This window comes from Amblyomma maculatum, chromosome 1 (assembly GCF_055883805.1).
Source record: "Amblyomma maculatum isolate TAMU_Amacu chromosome 1, ASM5588380v1, whole genome shotgun sequence".
In the NCBI taxonomy this organism is placed as follows: domain Eukaryota; kingdom Metazoa; phylum Arthropoda; class Arachnida; order Ixodida; family Ixodidae; genus Amblyomma; species Amblyomma maculatum.
The window spans coordinates 116,613,511-116,637,861 of record NC_139344.1 but is presented as its reverse complement, the minus strand read 5'-3'; the positions used below and the strand labels follow the sequence as shown (position 1 = coordinate 116,637,861).

General features: G+C 48.4%; 1 protein-coding gene across 1 annotated transcript in view; it reads left to right on the top strand.

Annotated features, from left to right (window-relative positions):
• Window positions 1–6,642: 6,642 nt before the first annotated feature.
• The window catches only part of ftz-f1 (ftz transcription factor 1), a 291,716-nt gene continuing 274,007 nt past the window's right edge, over window positions 6,643–24,351 (top strand). Inside the window, exon 1 of the mRNA XM_084588851.1 lies at window positions 6,643–7,064. Within this exon, the coding sequence (XP_084444977.1) occupies window positions 6,953–7,064 (112 nt within the window). The 5' untranslated portion in view covers window positions 6,643–6,952. The remainder of the gene's footprint in view (window positions 7,065–24,351) is intronic.

The window sequence follows — 24,351 nt, the reverse complement described above, 5'->3', positions numbered from 1 at the left end:
CCAATTTCTGAGAAGGAGCCTGGTTGGCTATGTGTTGAGCAGAACTTGGCAGTTAGGAAGAAAGAAGAATCAAAGGGAATGATTTGAGTGATGGTCAGCTTGAAAGGGATGGTTGCTTTAAAATTATGCTTTCTGTGAGCTTCTTGCTTTTTTCCAGTCCGTGTCCTCACTTCATGTAATGGTTTTGGAATTGACAATACAGCTCGAAAGAATTAACCCAGAACTTTATATACTTACTATCTTTTAAAGAAACTTTCTGTCAGAGCAGATTTGAATATTTTTCACTGAAATACCATTACAGTTAGAGGTGACACAGAGTAGCCTCTTGACGTTAAAGGGGTGTCAGTTTTGTCGCTGCATTAAGCATCTTTTCAAGTAGCCTATCTGCGGGTCGACTTTTGTAATGTTCCAGGAAGAAAGAAAAGCAACTTTGTCATCCGCCAAAAACATTTTTGCTGCCAACAAATATGGCAACAGCAGTTTCACCATTTATCTGATGCTGAGACTAAGTGTGAAGTAACTATGCCCTAGTAACGGGGAAGAAGTGCACTGTTAGGTACTTACAGCATTGTATTACACGTATTCTGGCTTAATGCCACTGATTAGCATGAGATAACATACAGGGAGCGCGGTACAGATGGCTGGCTGATTGCAGTGGTTTTGATCCTAGGCTTCTTTTACTATTTTAAAATTAGCTGTATACTGGCATACATGCAGCATGAACGTTTAAGTTCCCCAGCTAGTAAATGCAGAATTAACAGGCTCAAGAGCAAGGACACCCAGCTGCATAGAAGCAGAAAAATTTCCTGGAAGTTTGTAAGTGACATCATAATGAAGAAATCTATTGTGCTTAATTAAAACAGCTGCATACTGTTCTCATTGTACACTTTTAAAATCAAGTGTTTTACAGAGGCTTGTCTGGTCAGGATTAGTATATGGAGAAAAATACAGCGGCATCAACCCCAAAGATGGAACGAAATGACATTTTGGCTCCCTAGGTAGCCTCAGCAAAAAAGGCAATTTGTTTTTTGTTTTCAATTTAGTTGGTGGTGCTTTACTTCTGCTTGGTACGTTTTCCTTTAAAAAATTTTTCTGTGCACCAGTCCATACTAGAAGGGTAAAAGAGTGAGCTGTCATCAAAACACTTAAGTGCGGCATACTTAGCCATCTGAGTAGCAGTCTGTAAACTATGCCAACTACGCTCGCACACCTGAAAATGGCATACCACACATCAAACACAGCAGGCAGCAGTCAACAACAAAATTACAACATGTAAACAGAACAACATGAACAAAGAGACACTGAAGGTTTAGTAAGACATATGGATATTGCATGGGAGGAGCACTAGTCAACAGTTGTCCTATGTCTCTTTCTCTAAGACTATTAATGCCTACACTGGATAATTCTTGTACGCTCAAAACTGGGCAAGTAAACTATAGTTTCCTTTCAGTGGGACAGAAGCAAGCCATGGGCAACAGAAGTTGCAGCTCAGCTATATATTTTGTTACTTGCTCGCTTCTCAAAGAATGCAGATACTTTCCAAATCAAGCATGTAGTTCCAGCAGAGCAGTAAGCACCACACATCGCCAGAGATGAGCACTGGGTCACAAAGATCATGCCCGACGCATGGAGCAGTGCATGTAGCTAGATACTGGATTACAACGATCGAAGATTGAGCCCCTGGAGGCATGTGGCACTAAACAAAGAAAGCCAAGTCTAGTGCAAAGGGTGGGTACTGAAGATGAAGGTGCGGCAAATGGCGTGGGTGCACAGCCAAAGAGTGACAAGCAGGGAGCATGGCAAAAACAACAGGGGCCTGGGGCCTCCACAGTTACTTGGGAGAAGAGTTTGTCCACCAAGGAGTTCCTGAACCATCAGCTGCTTTGGGTGAATAGAGCCGGTCCGAAGGCTTTGTGCGCCGCCTGGCAACTTGGCGGTCCTTGGCCCGCCGGTTCTGGAACCAAATCCTTACTTGCTCCTCCGAAAGGCCGATGTTTATAGCTAGCTCCATGCGTCGCTGGTAGTCCACGTATGGTTTGCATTGGTACGCCTGCTCCAAAGTGTTGCGCTGCGACTCTGAGAAGGTAGATTTCTCCCGAACACGCAGCAGCCCCAATGTCAAGGATGACGGCAGCGGTGGGAGCACTGCGAGAATAGGAAAAGGAGAGTTCACTTGATTAGCTCTTCCACTAAAGTTGAAATTGGCAAGTTCCATGAGAAAAGGCGTGTTGCACCAATGTATTTCACGCCACTAAAGAGGGCAGCTTGGATAGGCAATGCCACAAACATCCCTGCTCTGTTCTAATTGCGCTAGTATCTGTAAAAGGTACTGTCTGTAGAATCTGTAAAATGGTGTGTAGGGATTAAAATCCAAAGCTGCATATGGGCTACAATAAAATTTTGATTGCCTGTATTTCTTTCATGTGAACAACATCGCACAAGAGATGGGTATTTTTACATTTCACCACCATCAAAACTTGTCCAAGATTCAGTCCTATGACCTCAGACTCAGCAGCTGAACACCACAGCAGACCAGCCAGCATCGATAAATATGCAGTGCATTAGCAATGGTGGCAGGCTGCTGCAAAAGACATCGGATGCTAACTGTAAAAATAAAACAAAAAGGACACTGCAGTATCTAGTCCATTACATAACTCCGGAAGGCTGATTACAAATACTGCCGCTGAGACACATTGGCAGTACTTTTAATGATTAATATTGGCTATCAGGAAGCTCTTGAAATGCTCCGACTGCTCAGGTTCAAGATCCATGAGCTCTTTTTCAGGATCTACACTGCTCACACACACAAGAAAAAACTAGGGCTCGATAAAAGCATGGCTACACCGAGTAGCCTGCACAGTCTCCATTTTGGCACAATGAGGGTGTACTGATAAGAAATTACACGGGATTGTGTGACAACACTGAAGAAAATCAAGCCTGCCATAATAGATGAATCAGTATGAGCAAACGTATATGCGCAGCCCATTCTATGCCATAATTTTAAAATATTGGCTCATTACAACACATTTGAAGCATGCCATTACACATCACTTTGCATGAAATGATCACTTAATGAACAATATGTTACTCTGATTCGATTGTAGTAATGCACTATGAAAATGCTGAGGCACAATATATCTACCCAGTGGTCTACAATATATCTACAGTCAGGTAGTGAACTAAGTAGTGTGTTGTGGCATTGATGATACGATGGCCAAATGCTTCTGATGTGTGAAGTATTGTGTAGTTTGTCATAATGAAATAAAACCTTCTTCCTTAGCTGTAAAAAAATTATGAGAGCACAGGTTGGCCCAATATAAAAGGAAGCATGCGAGTGCCCAACAAAAGCACACGAGCAGTAAGAATGGCTGGCTGCTCTTTCCTAGCCTGTGTCTGGTGCCATCCACTCTTGCTGGCTCTCGGTGGCAGCACTTCGCAAACCGTAGCAGGCATACGCTTGCAAGTTTTCTTTCACATTGAGCCACGCTGTACAAGTTAATAAGCAAACATGGCTAAATACAAATGTTACAATCCATCCAGTGTAACAAAGCTAACAATAGTATGATAAATCTGAAAAAGTAACCCTTCATGCTGGTGCATTATTTTCCACTACGAGGCAAATCATATTGGTGCAACTCGCCTCTACAAAGGAACCCTCTAGAAAGTTTTACATTATTAGAGTGGCTAGCTGAATGAACCCTTGAAAACAATATACTACAGGTGCCACCAACATTTGTAATTTGCTAAACATACACACAAATGGAACAGTGTAGATATGAAAACTACAAATGCTCTCATATACTCAGAATCTGCACATATTTTTGATATGCTGCTGGTGACACCATGATTTTGAAATTGCAGCGATAGTAGTGAAAGACATGCTTGTGTATGTAATCAGTCATACAAGAGCAACACAATGCACTGAAGAAAGCAACGGCAGTGACAAATACAAAGGAAACACCTTAAATTTCAATTACAAGTAAATGGAAAAGGCTCTTAACAAACATAACACCTTGCTAATTTATGGTCAAAGCGGAAGCAGGTGATATGCACCAAGAATGTCAGCCAAGAGAAAGTAGCTTAGGCAAACTAAATTTGCCAAGTTTACAAAAAAGAATGTGCTTGCAACACCTTGCATATATAAAGAGAATTCTAAAAATCTGCCATCAAGGTACATGCAATGCACTGTGAGACTGCAAATGGTAGCATGTTATAGAAAATGACATACACCACTATGCAACACAACTACTAAAGCAGAACTCTGCAAACACACTATAAAGATTCCAAATACCAAAAAGTGATCACATTTGTACACATCTCTTTAAATGAACTGAATTACACTGCTTATCAATTATGTGCTTTTATTTGTTAGCCTCTTTAGTAATTAATGCAAAAAATATTAATCTTCTGAGTCACCACTCCTTCAGAGTACCTCAGATTTCATCAGCAACTTAGCAGGTAAATACAGCATATTTGCACACTCAAAGGTTTTACAGATTCCAAATGAATTTAAAACATTATACACATGGCGTAAAGATTATGAGAGGAATCTATAAAGTTGGCGAGGCACGCTACAGTACACAACCACGGTACGCTGCTGTACACGCTCCCAACGAATGAAAAAAAAAAAAAAAAAATCCAAACCGAGGCCACGTTAGCTACCAGTATCTCGGAATAATGCTACTTCTAGCTTAAAATACTAAAAGAACAACCCCAGCGAAAACAAGCGACCTTACATCAACTACACATGACGCTGACGCGCGTTTTATACTGTAAACTCAACATACGAACGGAAATTTACTCTATTCGCAAACTTGACTGAAGATAAAGGGCACGGGAAGACACACACAAGAGAAGACACAGGACACGCGCTCTCTCTTGTGTGTGTCTTCCCGTGAGCTTTATCTTCAGTCAAGTTACAATGCACCATCTAGCCCAACTTCAAGTTTTGTTAATCTATTCGCAAAAACTTCGCAAAAACGCGCACTTGCACTGTTCAGGCTACACAACGCAGTTCGACCGCTTATATGACCACTAGCAATGCCGCAACTACTCAATACGCAGAAGAGAAGCTATGAGTGTGCGCATCATTGTCCGATGAGTCTTGACAGTTCCTCGGCGGGCGCACCACTACTGCGGAGCAACAGGGGGACGAAAGGTGGCAGCGCCTTTCTTGCACTCGTTCCGGGAGTTGGTTTTGGCCTTGAACGCAGGTGAAGACCTAAACACAGACACAGACACAAAAAAATATCAGAGCGTTAAAATGGAAGTAAGGAAAGAACATGTCTCCAATCTCAGGCAGGCACCGGTGGCCTCCGAATGGGAACAGGCGGGAACGCGTTGCAAACGTCAATGGTGCACCGATAAAAGCGGTGCAAGAGTCGAGTGGGTGCGAGAGGAATGTGCGCCCAATTCACATCGGAAGCACAGACGCAGAAGTGCAGGGCCTCATCACGAAAGATCTGAATTATAAATAGTTTAAGAAATCGATTCTAATCACTAATTGCGGCTACCGCCCTAGGAGCTAGGAACTCTATTGTTGCTTGAGACAAAGACAACGCCGCGATGGCTGAAATGACATTCTCAAGGCACCAAATGAAGGTGTGCAAGCTTAAAATGACCTGCACTTTTCAATACATTCTGCGTGAACAAACCACGAGAGGCAACGACTTATCAGAATGGCATTGTCCGCGATGTAACTCGCAGCACTGATCGAAGCCGAAATTCATTATTGAAATTTTGTTGCCAGACTGTACACTGTACAGACGACGTTGATGCCAACAATCTCCTGCAGCCATAGAGCAGCACATACTACAAAATTATGGGTGTACGCAAAAGCATTTGAAAGAAACTGTAGCATAAATAATACATTAATTTTAAATAAAATTATAAATATCCAGAGAGACTCATTCCGTCTTCAGGCGGTTTGGCTAAATAAATGTAATACGCAGCAACACTGAAATTTGTGTGGTTTATTTTGTTATGGTTAGATGGCGCTAGTTAGCAACGTTGGCTTTTATGGAATTGTGTGCGCCAGTTATGACGGATAAGGGCCAGCAACGCTGGGCTGAATGCTGTCGCTATCACGTTTCCATTTCAAGAACTCCTGTAACTGGACAAAAGTGCACACACACTGCAACTGTCGAAAGAGTAGAAAACGCACCAACACGCTCGTGAATGCACAATTACCTTTAATCTGTTATTTGAGGTCTTGAGTTAAAAGAGTCCATGTCATTACTATTTGTAGCTGTTATTGTTGCTGGGATTACTACTGCAAATATTCACCTCGGCAGCTATGTAAAAATACGGCAGCACGAATAGATACTCGAAAACGCACCGTGACGCACGGAAAATTGGCATGAATTGGTCCGTCTGGCACGCAGCCGCAGCAGTCCGCCATTCATGAAAATAGATAATGGTGAAAAAAAAAAAAAAAAACGCTTCGATACTTCCCATGGAAATTTAAACTTCGTTCTCACAGCAGCTGACACGGTTGACATCGGCTTCGCACAGCCGAACCGGTTGGGAGGAGGAGGTGGCTCTCAGTTTTCACGTTTTCATGCAAGCCGCGAAAACCGGAACCACGTGACTTCTGGTGGTGGCAGCTTAGTGCAACGCTTTTTCGCTTTTTTATTCGTTCGCTTTCAAAATTTATTGAGAAACTGAAACAAACAAGGTCCAATTTAAAATCTACTGCTTGTTTTTTTCTATGTATGCTTGTTATTGTGTCATAGCAGTAAAAGCGCCAGTAATCTCCCTAAGTGTGACCCAATTCCATTGCAGCAAGCAACCGTCTGCGCTAACCCAGTGCGATTGAAAGTGATGTTGCGTGTGTGTGTTGCTTTGGGGAGCTAGGCCTTGCCCTTGATCTCCAAGCGAAGAGGAAAAGTGGCGGTCGTCGTATTGTCGGTGCAGTAACCGGGATTTTGTTGTGCAATCGGTTCGCCGGGCGATGTTGGTGGATGGATTGGCCGACACTTGTTCAGCCTCGACAATGAGCAGCGACAACAGCAACAGCTCGTCGAACGGCAACTCCGCGGCCGCACTGCCCGTCGTCTCGTCCGGTAGGTATTGATACCCTTGAATGTCGCGCACGGTGGGCGCATCGGTACTCCGCTGTGTGCGTCTCTGGATCGAGAGCAGTGTCATCGCGCTATCGCACGCGCTTCAACACGCCGAAACTGCCGATCGCGCGCAGCGGCAGCCGGAGCACATGCGCGTTTAATGCGCAATACATTCGGAAACTGCGGCCGTCGCCGCCCAAGCGCCTGCGCTAGTCAAGCGGCATCCGAAGTGTGTCAGAGAGCGCGACGCGTGCCGAAGGTGAAAGCGCTGACCGCGAATCAACGGCGTCCCGCAAACTGCCGCCTTTGTTTCGAATGCAGTGAGAGCGAAGCGCGACCTTGGCACACATTTGCGGCTTCCATGCTTCCCGTCGGGAGCGGGCCGCTGAGCAACGGCGCCGTTTGGACGCGCGCGCCGTTGCACTGCGGCCCGCGAGCACGCGTTTTGATCCCCTCTCGCTCGCGATAAACGTGTCGGACGTTGTGATCGCAAGCATTTCTCGGTTTTAGCTGTCTTAAGCAGCCTCGGAAGCGCCGTAAATAAGACCATTTCCCGATGGCCTGTTTTCCGGCTCGTGTCATGCTGTGCTAAATAGGCGTGCGCGGGGCATTCAGCTGTTGGAGGCGGGACTTTTTTTTATTGCTTTATTTAGTTTGTTTTGCTTTCGCCCATCCCGTTGCTCTGCTCTAGGGTATCGCATTTCGCGACGCCAACTTTCCTTCTTTTTTCTTTTATTTTATTGCAGAGGATATGTTGGGGGGGGTGTCGTGACGCTGGGGCTATGGCGACCCGGCCTTCACTTGGTAGCGTGCAGAGACTCCGGGTTGAAGAAGGACTGAATCTTCGAAGTTGGTAAAATATGTACAAGCAGGTTTACTGGCACTTTGAGAAAACGTATTTACAAGAATATTTACATGAAGAAGAAGGGTACATCAGCAAAATGACAAGCGTTAAGAGTTCATAGCGAGAAGCGACTGGATGAGCCGTTTACCCAGGGCCCAGAGCGACATTTCGTGCTCTGCAGCGTCCTTAAAAACCCCCTATGTCCAGCCCCTCTCTGAAGATGCTGACCAACCAAATCCAGGGCACGCCCCTCAGGTATCGGCATCCAATCGAACACATCACTGCACTGATGGTCTGAAGCACTGACTGGTCCGGCATTCATTCGTTGGGCGTGATCACTTGTTGGCGGGAAAAGCTTGGGAACGGCGAGGAGAGGAGGTACATTTCTATTCTTCAGCAAAGAAACCACAGGCTGGTTCTGGGGGTTTTACTTCTCAGAAACCCGAGTGCACGTGGCGCCGCATAGGGCTCCCAACATGGTCCCTTTTCGACAATTGCAAATCTTTCCTGCATTCCCGGGAAATCACTTAATGGCCGTATGAGTCATGCTCTTCTCTTGTCCTGCACGTCAGCGGACATGTCACTCTGTCGTCTCCTTTGGATAGGAGGCATTCATCACTGGAGGATAGTACTTCTCGACTGGAAGGGTGAACAAAAGAAAGCACTTCCTGCTATTTCCCGCAGGGGGACGTTTCTTTGTGTTTTTCCAGACGTTCTCTTGACAGGGCCAATTTGGCATTTGCAGGTTGTCCACAAAGCAAAACATGCTTACAAAACAGGATTCCTGGAAACAGGCTCACTTAGAGCCAATGGACCATCACCACATATTCACAAAACTTTTCCATGCCCACAGGCGAACAATAGAGCGCGCAAATGCGGATGCTTGGTCGTAACAGCCTCCTCCCCCGCCAGAAGAGACTCGGAGGGCAGCAGCCGCAGCTGCTGCATGAAGAGACGACTTAATGGCCTGCACGTGAACGCTTGAAGCTCGCTGTTGCTTGTCGCGTTGTCTTGATTGTTGTAGGCCAAATTGCTTGAGCTATCTGAAACTCAACCACATGTCGAAGCAAGCACTCGGCTCCCGTCTGAAGAGACCAGGTCAAAAGAAAACTGCCATTGTTGTTCGAGAAAAGCCCACTCTCAAGACGTTCAGGACCCACGTATGCCTCGAAAACCAAACGTGCTGCTTTACATAGTCATCTATATTCAAGCGCACGAAAAAAAAAAAAAAACCTGATTATCAATTTGGATACATGGTGAGGAACATCTCGGACCGCTTAGAAAGAGCGGCTAAGCGCGTCCGCATTCCCATTTAACTTCCCCTTTTTGTATCTTATTTCAAAATTGTACTGCTGTAAAATCAAGCTCCACCTAAGAAGGCGACTGTTCTTCGATGTCGCAGTTTGCAGCCAAGCCAGGGGACAATGGTCCGTCTCTACGGTGAATTTGGCCCCTCCAAGATAGCACTGCAATTTTTGAATGGCCCATACAATGCAAGCGCATTCCTTCTCTGACGCGCAATAAGCCCTCTCTCTAGAACTCAGTTTTCTGCTCAAGTAGAGCACGGGGTGCTCATTACCGTCGTCATCTCTCTGGCAGAGAACAGCACCTAACCCTCGATCACTGGCATCACACTGGACCGTGAATTCTCGGCCATAGTCTGGAGCTCGCAATACCGGACGGCTAATCAGCACAGCCTTCAGGTTTACGAAGGAGGCTTCCTTTTGTTCGTCCCAGACTACATTTGTCGGTTCTGTCTTGCGGAGAGCGTCGGTCAGAGGGCTAGCCAAAGCTGAATAGTTAGGGATGTAGTGATTGTAGTACCCAGTCAGACCCAGGAATGCTCGAATTTCCGTCTTCGTGCTCGGCCGCGGGTAGTCTGCTACCGCAGAAATCTTAATCTCGCTGGGTTTCCTGAAACCTTGACCTACATTGTGACCCAAGTAGTCCACGGTCGCCCTTGCCAGGCAACATTTCTCGGCCTTTACGGTTAGTCCAGCTTGACGCAAAAGGCTCAGTACAGCTCTTAGATGTACCATATGGTCCGCCCATGAGTCGGAAAAAACCGCAATGTCGTCTAAATAAGGCACCGCGAATGTTTCACACCCCTTTAAAACCCTATCCATGAGTCGGAAAAAACAAAATGGAGCATTTTTGAGCCCGAAACTCATCATTGTTGGCTGGTAGCTGCCCGTCGGAGTGACGAAAGCCGCGTATCTGCTGGCGCGTTCAGTGAGCGGTACTTGCCAGTATCCTCGAGTAAGGTCCAGCGTAGTCACATATGCCGCTCTACTGACCTGTTCTACTCTCTCCTCAATATTCGGAATAGGATACACTTGATCCCTGGTGAGAGAATTTAGCTTTCGGTAGTCTACCACAGGCCTAGGGTCTTTACCTGGAGCTTCTACTAAGATCATAGGCGAAGCATAATCGCTTTCCGAGGGTTTTATCACTCCCAATTCCAGCATGCGAGTTACTTCCCTATCCAGAATTTCTCTTTGCCTTGGAGAAAATCGGTAGCACCTTGATCGCACTGGCACGTCTGAAGTCAGCTCAATATCGTGCTCAGTCAAATCAGTTCTGCCTGGCCTGTCCACGAAGCAGGCCTCAAACTCTGTTATTATCTCGCCCAGATCGGACAGCTGGGATTTCTTTAGTTCTCCTCTCTGCTCCGTCTTTTTGAGAAGCTCCTGAGCGTTGCTTCCTTTTCCGCTGAGGCAAATCAAGTTGTCCCCCATCTCCTCGGGAAGGTTTAACGTTAGATTTACCACGGCTTCCCTCTGCACATAAGGCTTCATAAGATTGCAATGATAAATGCGCACTGCTTTACGCCTATCGGGGATTTTCACTGCGTAGTTAGTGTCAGAAAGCTCTGCAACGACTTTAGCAGGTCCTTCCCACTGTACTTCGAGCTTATTCTTGGGATCATTGGCTTGCTCCATAGCTAAGTCCTCTCGGGTTCCACTTAAAAGTCTCGTGAGATTACTAGACACTGGCGGCAAGAGGTTACTTTCAAGAACGTCCTCATTCCGTGTCTTATCAAGCTCACTTTCATGTTGACTTATCTGAGATGCCTCGCTCTCAAAGTTTTCTGGCCCGCTATTTTCCGCATTTACCACTGTTTTAACTGCCGTTTCCTCCGCTGTTGATTTTTCTGAAATGAGCAGTGTAGCTAGTTCTCGCGCCTTTGAACGTGTTAAGGCCTGCACATCTCTGTCTCCGAAAATCAGAAGGCAAGCTTTGACCTTCTCGTAGTTGTCCGCGTCCTCCTTGTTTAGCCGCGCGACAACCTCCGCTGCCTCGCAGGGCAGAACCGTCAATAATCTCTGAGACCACGTGTCTCGCTGGAAGGACAGTTCTTCGCAAGTTCGCTCAAAGTTACCCAGATACAGACCGATATCCCCTGATATCACATATGGCTGCATGTACTTTGACATCTTGAAATCTGCCTCCTTGTTGAGAAGAGGTACCGCTAGCTGGGGACAATTGCCCGACCTCTTGCTCAACTCTAGTTCTAATTTCCGGAGCTCAATTTCTTGGTCCAGCTTTTTTGCTTCTCTTTCACGCTTCTTTTCCTCTTTTTCCCACTCACGTTCGCGCTCCCTTTCCTCTTTTTCCCTCTCAAGTTCACGCTCACGCCTCTTTTCCTCTTTTTCCCGCTCTTTCTGCTCTTTTTCCCGCTCCTTCTGCTGTCTGAGCTGTTCCTTTTTTTGACCGATGAGGTTCCATGCTTCACTGAGCTCCTCATCATCGGCTCCCAAATCTGTGATTGCCTTTATAATCAAAGGTTTTCGTGCCAAACCACTTGTATCAATTCCCAATTCCTCACACAATTGCAACAGTTCCGGTTTCTGCAGCTTTTGTAGGTCCATGATCGCTCCGAGTGTCGGCTACTTCCAAAACAACAGTGCAAACTACCAAACCTAAAGGCGTTTCCACACTCTCTTTACCAGTTCTAAAATCTAACCCTGTTCTAGAACCTGGTCCACATCAGAAGAAAAGCCAAGCACTCACCCACACATGCGATCGATGTTCCGAGCTGCCCTCTTGTTGGCCGATTGTTGCTCCTGCTTGTTGCTTGAGATGCCACCTCCGATCACAAGGTGTTGTGGCTTGTAGCTTCAGATCCACCTCCAATCACCAGATGTTGTGGCTTGTAGATTCAGATCCCAACGCTGGGCACCAGTCGTTGTGCTTGTAGATTCAGATCCTACCGCTGATCACCAGTTGTCGTGACGCTGGGGCTATGGCGACCCGGCCTTCACTTGGTAGCGTGCAGAGACTCCGGGTTGAAGAAGGACTGAATCTTCGAAGTTGGTAAAATATGTACAAGCAGGTTTACTGGCACTTTGAGAAAACGTATTTACAAGAATATTTACATGAAGAAGAAGGGTACATCAGCAAAATGACAAGCGTTAAGAGTTCATAGCGAGAAGCGACTGGATGAGCCGTTTACCCAGGGCCCAGAGCGACATTTCGTGCTCTGCAGCGTCCTTAAAAACCCCCTATGTCCAGCCCCTCTCTGAAGATGCTGACCAACCAAATCCAGGGCACGCCCCTCAGGTATCGGCATCCAATCGAACACATCACTGCACTGATGGTCTGAAGCACTGACTGGTCCGGCATTCATTCGTTGGGCGTGATCACTTGTTGGCGGGAAAAGCTTGGGAACGGCGAGGAGAGGAGGTACATTTCTATTCTTCAGCAAAGAAACCACAGGCTGGTTCTGGGGGTTTTACTTCTCAGAAACCCGAGTGCACGTGGCGCCGCATAGGGCTCCCAACATGGTCCCTTTTCGACAATTGCAAATCTTTCCTGCATTCCCGGGAAATCACTTAATGGCCGTATGAGTCATGCTCTTCTCTTGTCCTGCACGTCAGCGGACATGTCACTCTGTCGTCTCCTTTGGATAGGAGGCATTCATCACTGGAGGATAGTACTTCTCGACTGGAAGGGTGAACAAAAGAAAGCACTTCCTGCTATTTCCCGCAGGGGGACGTTTCTTTGTGTTTTTCCAGACGTTCTCTTGACAGGGCCAATTTGGCATTTGCAGGTTGTCCACAAAGCAAAACATGCTTACAAAACAGGATTCCTGGAAACAGGCTCACTTAGAGCCAATGGACCATCACCACATATTCACAAAACTTTTCCATGCCCACAGGCGAACAATAGAGCGCGCAAATGCGGATGCTTGGTCGTAACAGGGGGGGAGCTCAATTTTCCCATGCACTGTTTCTGAGGGCTGCTTCTGCGAACTTTACCAGCGCTCGACGAGAAGCGCATGCTTCGCTCCCCGTCTGGCTTTGGGACTCGGTTTCCAACGGCGGTGGCTTGCTTCGCCTGAGAAACGAAGCACGAGCACCGCGAACGTCTAATGAGATGGAAATTTCCGGCGAGCGGCTAGTGATGCAATGCGGCGACGTAGGCGTTGGTTCGGACTGGTTGACTCCTGCATTCTTCTGCGCCCACAGAAGGCGACTGCTACGCTGGCGGCTCTTACGCATGTGACCGAGTGCCCGGGGGCATGCCTATCGCTTTTTGCGTAATCGCGGGCTTTCTCCCGCAGCCGTATCTGCCTGCGTCCCTCACGCGTTGCAGGTCAGCTGGCGAGGTTCGCTTATCATCTGACCACTGCTCGTAACCGCCTGGACTTCCAGGAAGTTCGGCGAGACGTATTCGATACCAGAGATTCTGCGTTGAAAACCAAAGGATTTTCGTTGGTGTGTGTGCACGCAAAAAGAAAAAAAAAATTGATCCGCCTTTGGTGTTTTCCCAAATATATCGAGCACAGGTAGTTCCTCATAATCCGCTTTGACATTTAGCTCATACAGCGACAGCACCTGCCCGGTTCAGGGTAGAAAAGAAAGGCCAATCGATAACGGCCTTCACGAGACACGATGGCACTCGACGCTAAATGGCGTTGCGTGGCGCTTCTTTGGCTTTTATCGGCATCGCGGGCGATACTTACGGAAGTATGGAATTAGTGCCGTCAGCGTGTTGATGGTGCAAGTATTTGCAGTTAAGTTTCACTGCTGTCAGCTCCAGCAGGCGGTACTGTGGCGTCAACAATTACTAGCAGAGACCGAAGGCCAGTGAAAAAATAGGTACCTCGAAAAATCTGCCTCGAGTTGATGGGCAGAAAACTGTGATTTTGCTAAGAATCCTAATGGCTCCGTTTTGCAATTGTTGCTCTTTGCAGATGTATCCCGTCCTGTGATTTGTGAACTTGCTTCGGACTCCGAACTTGCACCAGACACTCAGAGTAACACGCTTTTAGTGTAGCGCGCTACCGGCGATGCCAGGCGCTAAACAGAGTGCGCATATTTTATACGCCTCGCTTGTTAGCGTCTGGCACTGGGGGTAACTGCGTGTATGTTGAAGCTTATTTCGTAAAAAAATAATAAATAAATAACTGCCCGTGCAGCGAACCTGAAGCGTGCGCCGTTTTATTCCTTTTCATTTTGGAGGTGTGAGGTTCCCACACATTTTGGTGTCCCAGGCTTGTGGCTCCAGGTAATCCCAGACTGCACCGAATTGGACGATGCGTGCAGCGTAGAAGTGCGAGTCTATATCGAAGCCGAACCGTTTTCTGCTTTCCCGTAAAAACCCTCTTTATAACTTCACTAAACGCGGAAACAAGAGCACAATAACGCGACACATGTGCAGAGTTCAGTGAAGTGAGGTGCTGGTCCGTTTCCGTCCCGTACAAGGTGCGGCCGGCTGAGCCTTTCTCTCGACGCAACTCTTGGCCGCGCTTCCTCGCGAGCCGCACCGACGACACGAGCACTGCCTCGCTTATGTAAGGCAGGAAGGACTCGCTCCTCCTGCCTCTTCCGTGTGTCGCAGCCAACGTGTTTTTCCTTCTCGCTGGCGTAAAGAAGACAGCGAGGACAAGGAAGCAAGGCGTCGGCCACTGAAAGAAAAAGGCGCGGTGTGAACGCGCATGCTTAATCGCGCCATTTTTTTGTCTCGTGCGTCTTGCTATATTGCTGTCCTTGCAACACTCTCGGCTCTGTACGCTGTTCGCGCGATACTGTCGTGAAAGAGGCCAGTCGGTCCTTTATTTTGCTGTTTGCCCTGCAATTTTCAGTTGTTCGAGTGTTTGGAAACAGCCTCCGCGATAATTCGTTAACCGAACAGCAGAAGTGTCGTGGAACACCTTGTGTCACATATCATCACTAGTCTTTGTCAAAAGCTCAGAGCCCAAGCGAGTTGCTTCTTAAGCACACCGTGTGGTTCGTAATGCATTCCTGGTGCTCTAAATCTCTTGAAAGTAGTAAGGTTTGTCTTTCCCATTGGTGAAGGGAAGGTCTTCCATGAATGTCGAATGAGCGCCACTTCACAGCTTAGAAGCACACCCTCTGGGCTCTAAACTTTTGACAGAGACTGTAAATACGCATCACACATAACCTGTCACGTATAGTACAACTGACGTTTCACTTGCAATTAGACGAGCAGAGCTCTAGACTCATTTTGCCGCTGTTGGATAACTGCGGCGTAACAGCGATGAAGCTCAAGAGCACAGACTTTTGAGCGAGTTGGTTTTGCAATGTAGAACTAACTGTAGAACGAGCTGTGAGTTTCTTTGTGCGTGCGTGCGTGCGGGAAGGCGCGCCAGAAAGAAACAGAAGTCCACACACACACACACACACACACACACACACACACACACACACACACACACACACACACACACACACACACACACACACACACACACACACACACACACACACACACACACACATACGAGTAAAATAAAATTCGGTAGTGCTTTAAGTGCTGGGACGGTTGTACTGTTGTACTTCACTAGCAGTGATATTTATGAAAACTGGACGCTATTCACTCGCGCTGTCGGTCAAGATGTTTTCTATACATTTTTGTGCGCCTTAGCTTTTCTTTTTTTTTGTGTGCATACTTGTGCGCCTGTGCGCCCTGTACGCATTGAGTGCAGAAAAACTATATCGGCCCCGTTTTTCGTTCCCGCGCCTGTTCGTCTTCAGTCGTGCCTGCCCAGCCGATCCTCCTTGCGCAAGTATGGCGCTGCGTCTCGTGCCACTCTAGGGTGCCTCGATGCCACCGCCTATGCCGCTTTGGGACAAGGGAGGGGGGAAGGAGTTGGGGCTTTAGGAAGGAACCTTTCTGGGACAAACGAGCAGAGAGAGAGGGGGGGGGGGGGGGTACTGCCTGCGCGTGCAACGGGCGGGCGCTAGGACGGACTCGGAGGAACGGAGAGGAAGCAGCCGTGTTCCACCTTGCGCCGCCGTCCCGTAATGGACCGGGCCTCTGCACGATGGACGAGCAGGTGTGGCAAGTGCACAACAAGGGGAAGTCCCGCCGCGGACCAAGTCCAGAGGGTGTCGCACCGATTCGCTCTACTCCCCTCCCCCTCCACACCACCGACTTTCTTTCCTTATTTCCTCTCTCTCTTTTTTTTTTCTCTCGGTCCCCGTCGTGTGTCTGGCCGCCTGTTCCCGTCTGTGCAGCAACAATGCCACCCCGTCATTTATTCCGGACTTCCTCGGCGGTCCGCGCAAAGGGAAGCGCTCACAGAAGGAAAGGAAGAAAAAGGGGGTGAAGTGTGGTGGGGGAAGCTCGCTTGTGTAAGTGCGCCGATGTGTGTCTGTAAACTGCTGTTGACTGTCAAAGAAGGTGGGGAGCATGTATGATTTTATGATCGTTGCATATAGGATAGTGAATACAAGGTATGAGGTAGTGAGAAGAGCGTATAAAAGGGTGGACATTGCGTTTAATGCATAAATGAAAAAAAAAAAAATCTGACTTGCACCTCTTAACCAGACTTCCTTTACTCTTTTCTTAACGCACCAAAGTGTTAACGCACCAAAACACACACGCACACCTGTGTGTGTGTGTGTGTGTGTGTGTGTGTGTGTGTGTGTGTGTGTGTGTGTGTGTGTGTGTGTGTGTGTGTGTGTGTGTGTGTGTGTGTGTGTGTGTGCGTGCGCGCGCGCGCGCGCTCCTTGCAGCAAGTGTTTTGCTGCGAAATGGAACGCAAGGCCTGTTTCGTGACGCTCCACAGCAGTGGCTGCTGAACCCGAGGAGACGAGTTCGATCTTCGCCGCGTTTTGATGGAGGCGCCCGTGTGCTGTGCGATGTCAGTTCATGTTAAAGAACCTCAGGTGGTTTAAATTCCTCCATCTTCTACTACGGCTCTCCTAGCCCTTGTCTCTAGAAAGTTAAATCATATACACCGCCGCCACCATGATTTGTTTTTGTCAGTGACTGGGCACGAATAGGTGAGCACGCTGTCGCCCCTGACCATAACTATTTGTTTCAGATTACTCTGGCTTCTTCAAGGGTATACTGCACGCCCCGTTTTTTCTTTTCTTCTCCTCGTTTCAGATGACCTGTACTCCTGAGTGTCCGCTGCGCTTTCCTAGCCCTTGTCAGTTTGACCCACTGTTTCCTATCGCATTTCTAAGTTCCTGTATAGAAACTTTTCGGTTAATTGGTGGGGGGTGCGCTGGGTCAAGCGTGGGTTGTGGTGGACGTAGTTGTGGAGGCCCTAAATTGTGAATTTCGATTACATTGGAGTTTCTTTAAGCGGCTTCGCATGAGCAGCGACTAATGATGAAAAGAAAAAAGTGGATGTAATCGATACCGGCCCTGCATCTGTGCCAGCAGCCACCCTGTGGCCTTTGCTTGTTCTCGTTCGCCCTTGCGACAGGAGTCGTTAATGTTATCGTGAGCATCACAACCTGCAGTGCCTAGGTGGCGCTGAAATGTTTCATTGGGCTCATTAGAACTGCTGTCGTGAGCCGCCTGGGCTGCTAAAAACGCGAGACAGTTAGTCTGCACCATCAGAGAGACAGGTGTGTGGTTATTTCTTGAATAGCCTATAGCTACATAGCCCTAATTGGCGCAGTTGGCTGACGCGCGTCATGCGTGTCTTCGGCAGAGAGCGATTACTTGAAGTCAAGGGTCTGACGGAATCCCGGCTAGTCGAAATGGTGCATGACCAAAGTGGGAGGCACCGACCAAAAGATTGAGCACCGTGCTCATCACACTTTTGGTCGGGGTCTTCCACTTTCGTCACAGCGAATGCTTATGCCGATAAGCGCAGGCAGGCAGCATGTTAAAGCTCTGCGGGTGCCCAAAAACTGCTCGCTTCTGCCGCCAAGCTCCGCGGCACTGCGATCGAGACCACAAACTTCGTTGCTGGTTGCCTGCCTCACGTCTAGACGTCTCCCTGCTTTTTCCTTTGCGCGAAGTGGCGGAATTTAAGGCTGCAAGGCCTCATGCAACCCCCCTCTGGGCTACGCGCGGTGCTGACGAGCGGCGCGTGCCTTTTTCTGTATCTCGCGTTTCACGCTGCGCCGACACTTTACTCGTCGCTTGTGTTACCTGTCCCACTACGGCTTCAACGGCGGCTCGTTGCGCCTGCGTGTGGCTATCTGCTACTTGAAAGCAGGAAAAAATGGGGGTTAGCCGATAGCTATATTCGAAGCGGGTTATCTACAGCCATGCATGTGTGTAGTGGCCGCCTCGCGTGGCATGATGGAGCGCCTGCATTCGCGCATGCTGTCGGTAAACGGTGGCGTGTGGACGTCGTTACTAAAATCGCAATACACTTTAGTCGTCACGATGCGACTGTTTCGCGAGGCGATGCATTTGGTCGAGCCACGCTGAAGATCCGAAGCCGGTCTCGCGCTTTGAGACTTCCTACCGACTTCCACTTTTGCGTGTTGTTTTCCAGAGCACATGCTCTCTCGCTGTCATTTGTGTTTCGAAAAACGTCTACGCACCTTTATTTGCAAGCAGTTGCGTTTGTAGGCAACCTGCAATGAAGTTTGCTGTGTCGATCGCCGCGCCGTGACACATATCTTAGCGAGAAGAGCAAATACTTCTGTGGCGGTTTCGTAGGTAGTTTTTACGCCACCTGCATGAGCTTACAGGGGTCAGATTTCGCGCTCTGTCGAAGCTTTGCGTGACGCGTGCAATGGCATCGGAAGCTTGACTGATGGCATGGTCCTCGGCAGGCAGCAGAGTGTCGAAAGGCAGCAGGGGGTTGCGGCCGAAGAGGAGATAAAGTGGTGAGTAGCCGGTGATTTAGGCGCTCAGTAAGGCCATTCGTCTGGGGACGGTATGCCGTCGGGAAATTGTGGTGGGTAGAGCATGCCCGCAGCAAGTCGTTAGCAAATGAACAATATAAACGCACCTTGTGTTGAGGTGGCATGTATTGCTGTACACAAAGGCGAAATACGCAGTTACTCTCGCTGGTCACAAACAGGCGGCGCGTCGCCTCCCTATCCCACTTAGCCACGCGGCAGGATAGGGTGCAAGCTTTTCGAGTCTTCAATGCACCATGCTTTCCTCCAAGAAACGGGAGGAGGTCGTCTGGGCATTCCGTTAGGAAACGGCGGACTTCGGCTTCAGGGGAAAATGCGAAACCTCGCTGCGCGGCAGAACGTCGCAGTGCCGAATCTGTTTTATTATTATTTTGAATATGAGCGGCTTGAGATAAATATGGTGAGGCGCGAAAACTCTTAGCTCAGGTTAACCCCCCTTTCTCTCACACAGACTGTAAGAATCTAAATGCAACCGAGAAGAAAAAAAAAAGGGGGGGGGGGGGGGGCGCACGCGTGTATGCGCGCTGGCTGAACGCGACATTCGTTCGATAAATCGCTCAGCCTTGGCATTGCGGCGAGTACAGGAGGAAAGGTAAGGAATCGTGCGCGTTACGCATTCACGAACAGCCACTCTGCCGTGGGCCGGCACTTGAGATGGGAGAAAAGGGTAGAGTTGCGAGCCCTTTCCGTAGCTCCTCGTAGTGGTTTGGATCCATGTCTGCTATTTCGAGGAATGATTACGAAAGTGACATTGGGCGCACGATGCAGCGAACAATGCGGTTGACGGCAGCGATGTCGGCTGACCGAGCTAGCGACGAGTAGAATAAAAGCCGCACCGTTCGCGTGGAGTAGCAACTGGGTGCTTCCTCTCTCGCACAGAACGCTTTATATAGTCGGGGGCCATACCTTCCTACTGCTGGATAGAGCGCCAGTGGTTGAACAAAGAGCGAGTCAGATGAAAAGAAAGGCAGGGAAGCTAATCAGGCAACACCCTGTTAGCCACTTTACAAACGAAGAGGGGAGGGAAAGAGGAAGATTCGTTGCAAAAATGGAACAGGTCCGTGGTGCAAAACTGCGCAGGCAAAGAAAAAAAGGCACAGAACAGGCGCAGTCCTCCTTTAGGTTCATATTGTGCAATTAATAATGGGACGTTATAGTCGCGCATACCTCGTTTTGTAAAGGGCTCTTTCGCACGGCAAATGGTTTCCGTGATCCAACCCGCGTCCTCAACCCACTGAGCCACCGCAGAGAGTCGTACCCCCCCCCCCCCCCCCCTCCTTACACCAATTTGTTCAGTATCTACTATCTGCCGCATGCCTCTCACTTCCTCTCCTTCCCGCCAGCCGCTGTGAATGTACCAGCCATGGTCTCCCAGCTTCAGCACTGTGGCGCGCTCGTTTCTCTTTTCAGCGCCGCCTATCAGCGACTATCTGACAGTGCACTGATAAGACCCGACTCTGGGGGCAGCGCGACACGATGACGTCCACTCCCGGAAACGACTGCCCATCATCGCCTGCACTTTGCTTATCGCGCTTGGTGCTGTCGATGCGTTATGCTGCCACCTTCCTTCCCTGTTGAGTTCATGCTTTTCTTTTTGAGGCTTATTTGTCTTGCCGTACGTTGTTTTTGATTGAGCTACACCTATTGTTCTCGCGCTGAGTTGGCCGTTGGTGGCCTTTGTGCAGTGCTGGATCGTTTCTTGTATACGAATTCTTCAAGGCGGCCGAATAAAAAAATGCGATTTCTTTCGTCGGCCATCATTATCGGGAAAACTGTAGTACAGCCTTTGTCAAAAGTGTACAGCCCAGAGGGTCTGCTTCTGATCCGTGTAGTGGCGCTGATTTAGCATTAGTGGAGGTCCTTCCCATTAGAGAGGGTAGGACAAAAAAAAAAAATCTTATAATCAAGGTCAGTTGTTGGGCGAGTTGGTGACGATGTTCCATATCTACAGCGCGATAAACGGGACAAGAGAGAGTGTTTGTCGTTATGTGTTGTCTCTCTTGTCCCGTTTATCGCGCTGTAGATGTGGAACTTATAATCCTGGGCTCTACACTTTCGACAAGGTTTGGTTCGGTGTGTGGAGTTAAACGTCTCAAAGCGACTGAGGCTATGAAGGACTCCGTAGTGGAAGACTCCGGAGTAATTTCGACCACGTGGGGTTCTTAAACGTGCACCGACATTGCACAGCACACGGATGGCACTCCGTTTTGCTCCTTCGAAACGCAGCCGTCGGCGGTCGGGTTCGAACCGGCCCGGATACTCCGGCACAGTAGTCGGGCTTAACCACTGCGTCATCGCGGCGGTGTTTTTTGGCAAGGACTAAACATGTTCCTCCCTTACTTTATTGCCCCCGTTTGCGATCTGATAGGTGTCTTCTATGAATAAATGAAAATACTTTTTTTAAAAAAGCCCAGCTTTTTTTAGTTACAAGACGTGATAAAAAGCAACGGAAATAACAGAAAAGTCGTTCTTTCTTTACTGCTACCGCCTTGATCGGAAAAAAAAACAAAAAAAAAACACACAAATCTGGTCCCTCCAACTGCGGCACAGGCAAACGTCCTTGCTGGTTTCGAAGTTTCGTTATTTGTCATCGTTTCTTTCCTTTTTTTTTTTTTTTTCCTTCCCGTCGCGCAGTGGTGACGCGCACCACTCATCCGCATGACGCAGAGCGTCCACGTCACAGCAACCAGACGCCGGCGCGCGTCGTCGGTGTCATTTATTGTGCATCTCCGCGGCTGTGCGTAACATATTACGGTGTGGTGCTTTTTTTCTAGGCGCCTTGTGGAGGGAGGTATGTGTGTGGAGCGGCAGTCATCTGCTTGAGTGTGCGGGCCGTGCAGAAATCAGTTCTCTCTCTCCCTGTCTTCTCGCTGGACACAAAATCTGTTGTGGAAGAAGGCGAAAATAAAAGCATAAAAGGTCACCGCAGGTAGACACCGAAATCTTCCTGCAAGTGATAGGCGCAACGGTGCAGCTTGTCGAGGGGAAATTGCGGGAGTATTGCAAGAACGCCTGCGTATTGAGTTTAATAATGAAGCGAAATAACTTTCTGCCAGAATTAGTGACACCAGTGGTTAGCTTTTTGGGGCGGGTGCTCAAGATTACTGCCAACGTACGGGAAAACGATACATTTACGTCGTTTATCCCACTTTCGAAACGTCGTGAAAGTAAGTTGCGTAATTATTTCACAGCATAATATGGAAACCTTGGCGCGCCTTCGGCGCATTCATGGCCGTAATCATACGATCACCTTTTATACCTAACCTGGAGGGCGGCCATGGTGCTTCCGCCAAATGGCCACAGCGGTCCAGCGGAGCAGTACGGCGGCGCCCACGCCTTCATTGGCGAACAGCGCAGAGAATACGATGCTCGAAAGTATATAAAGTTACGACTGAGCGCACTTCAAAGAAACCCCGTTGGTCAAAATAATACAAACGTCCCGCAATGCCTTATTTGAACGACGTAGCTTTGAAGCGTAAGAATGCAATAAAAAGAAAAAGGCGTGCAGTGCATCGCTGAAAAGCAGGATGCTGCGATTCGAGGTGGCGTTCTTCTTGAAAACGTTTTTTTTTTTTTTTTTTTTTTTTTTTTTAGCCGTTCTAAAATTTAGGCGGTAGAGCAAGAAAAAAAAAAGAACTAAAGTTGAGCATTCTTTGATTGCTCTAAGAAGTCGCTTGGTAATTTTGCGGTGACTTCAGCGGTGGCGGTGTCAGCGAACACTTTGATGGGGCACAAAATTAATTTTTGAGGTCACCGCGTAATTCGGACGGCTATTGGTACATAATCACAAACACGCAAGAACGCGCCTCCGCGAACTGAATAGCTCGAATGTGTCCTCCCGCGGGCTTGACCAAACTAGGAGGTGTTGGCTTGACTCGACTGGTTGTCGCCGGCGCTCTCTTCCGTCTCCACAGATCGGTTCGTTTGTTCCTTCTGGGAGGAGATCTCCCCTCTTCCCTTCTTGTGCTGCGGAAGGCGTCCACGGCGTTTCTTATTTGGGGAAAAGTCGGTGACCTTGAAGTGCCCGCTTGTCTGGATGCGGTTGCAGCAGGACGGTCGCTGTGTTTGCGTCATAAATTTGACGCAAACATAGCGGTAATCGGAGGGCTGAAGCTGTCGGGAAAATAATTCTTAAGAGCTGTTCTACATTCGTCCGGGAGCGCTGTCCGCAGAGATAAGGAAGAAGGAATATACTTTCTGCGCCTTGCTGACAGCAGAATTCTTCCTTATTTCCCGAAGGGCACGGATTCTTCCAAGCCGGGGTGTGCCGATGGGCTCACGTATCGATCTCGCGGCAGCGCACCTGTTCCGCCACTTGTGGCGAGGGAAGCCGGTGCTCCATGACTTGCCAGCTGCCAGCGATTGGCTGTGGCTTCATTGTATTCCTTTGTCCATTGTGGCTGGCCCAGCCCGAGGCGGCGTCGAAGACTCAAAGGTGACCGGCCTCGCGACTGAAAGCCGATCGCGCCACTGACTCCATGCGTGCCGCGCCCGCACGTCAACAGTGTTCACGCGAAGGGAAGGCGGGGAAAGAAAACGAGATGTGAGGCTTATCCCCCTCCGAACACGCTCATGCGGATGTGCTCACTTACATGCAGCCGTATGTTTCGGGCACTTCATTTTCGGGTTAAACTTGATTTTACCCAATTTTTGCCTCCCACAGGCAGAATTCTGAAATAGCGGACGAAACAAGCCTTTTGCACAGACATATGCCTTCTAGTGAACTTTGTTCTCCTTTACCCAAAGTGGAAGACATCGTAAGAAAATGAGAAGACGTCTTGTGCTTAATCCAGGCGGGTGTTTTCAATCACCTGATCATGATAAACGATGTTTAATGTTTTGTTGTTTTTTTTTTTTTTTTATTCACAGAGGTACTTAGTTTGAGGCCAAGTTGGAACTATCAAAACTCACAAAAATTTGGGTGGGCTAATAGAACAAGAAAGCAAAACTAAAATGGTCCTGGGCTGGCTAGGCAACTTTTTTTTTTGTTTGTTTATTTTTATTAGCCCATCTTTAGAATAGGTCGGAGCGGATAGGGTGACGATAACCACGCCGAAGGTACAACCTCCGCCCTTTCAAGGTAGCATTCTTGTGCATGCGCACATGAGCCCCGCTGTAGGGTCTCCCGATAGGGTCTCCCTATTCTAAAACTCTTGCAAGCGATCGATTACCGAAAGCTGGGGTTCTGACAGGAGCGCCACCTAACTTCGTCCTGCTCCAAGAACCTTCGGCGTTTAAAAAGGTCGCTGTGCCGTTTATTCACGAATGCGGCAACGGTGCGAAGATGCGGTGGTGGCCGAGGGCTCTAAACCACCGGCATTGGGAAATACTACTTTTTCGCCTGTGGTGGTAC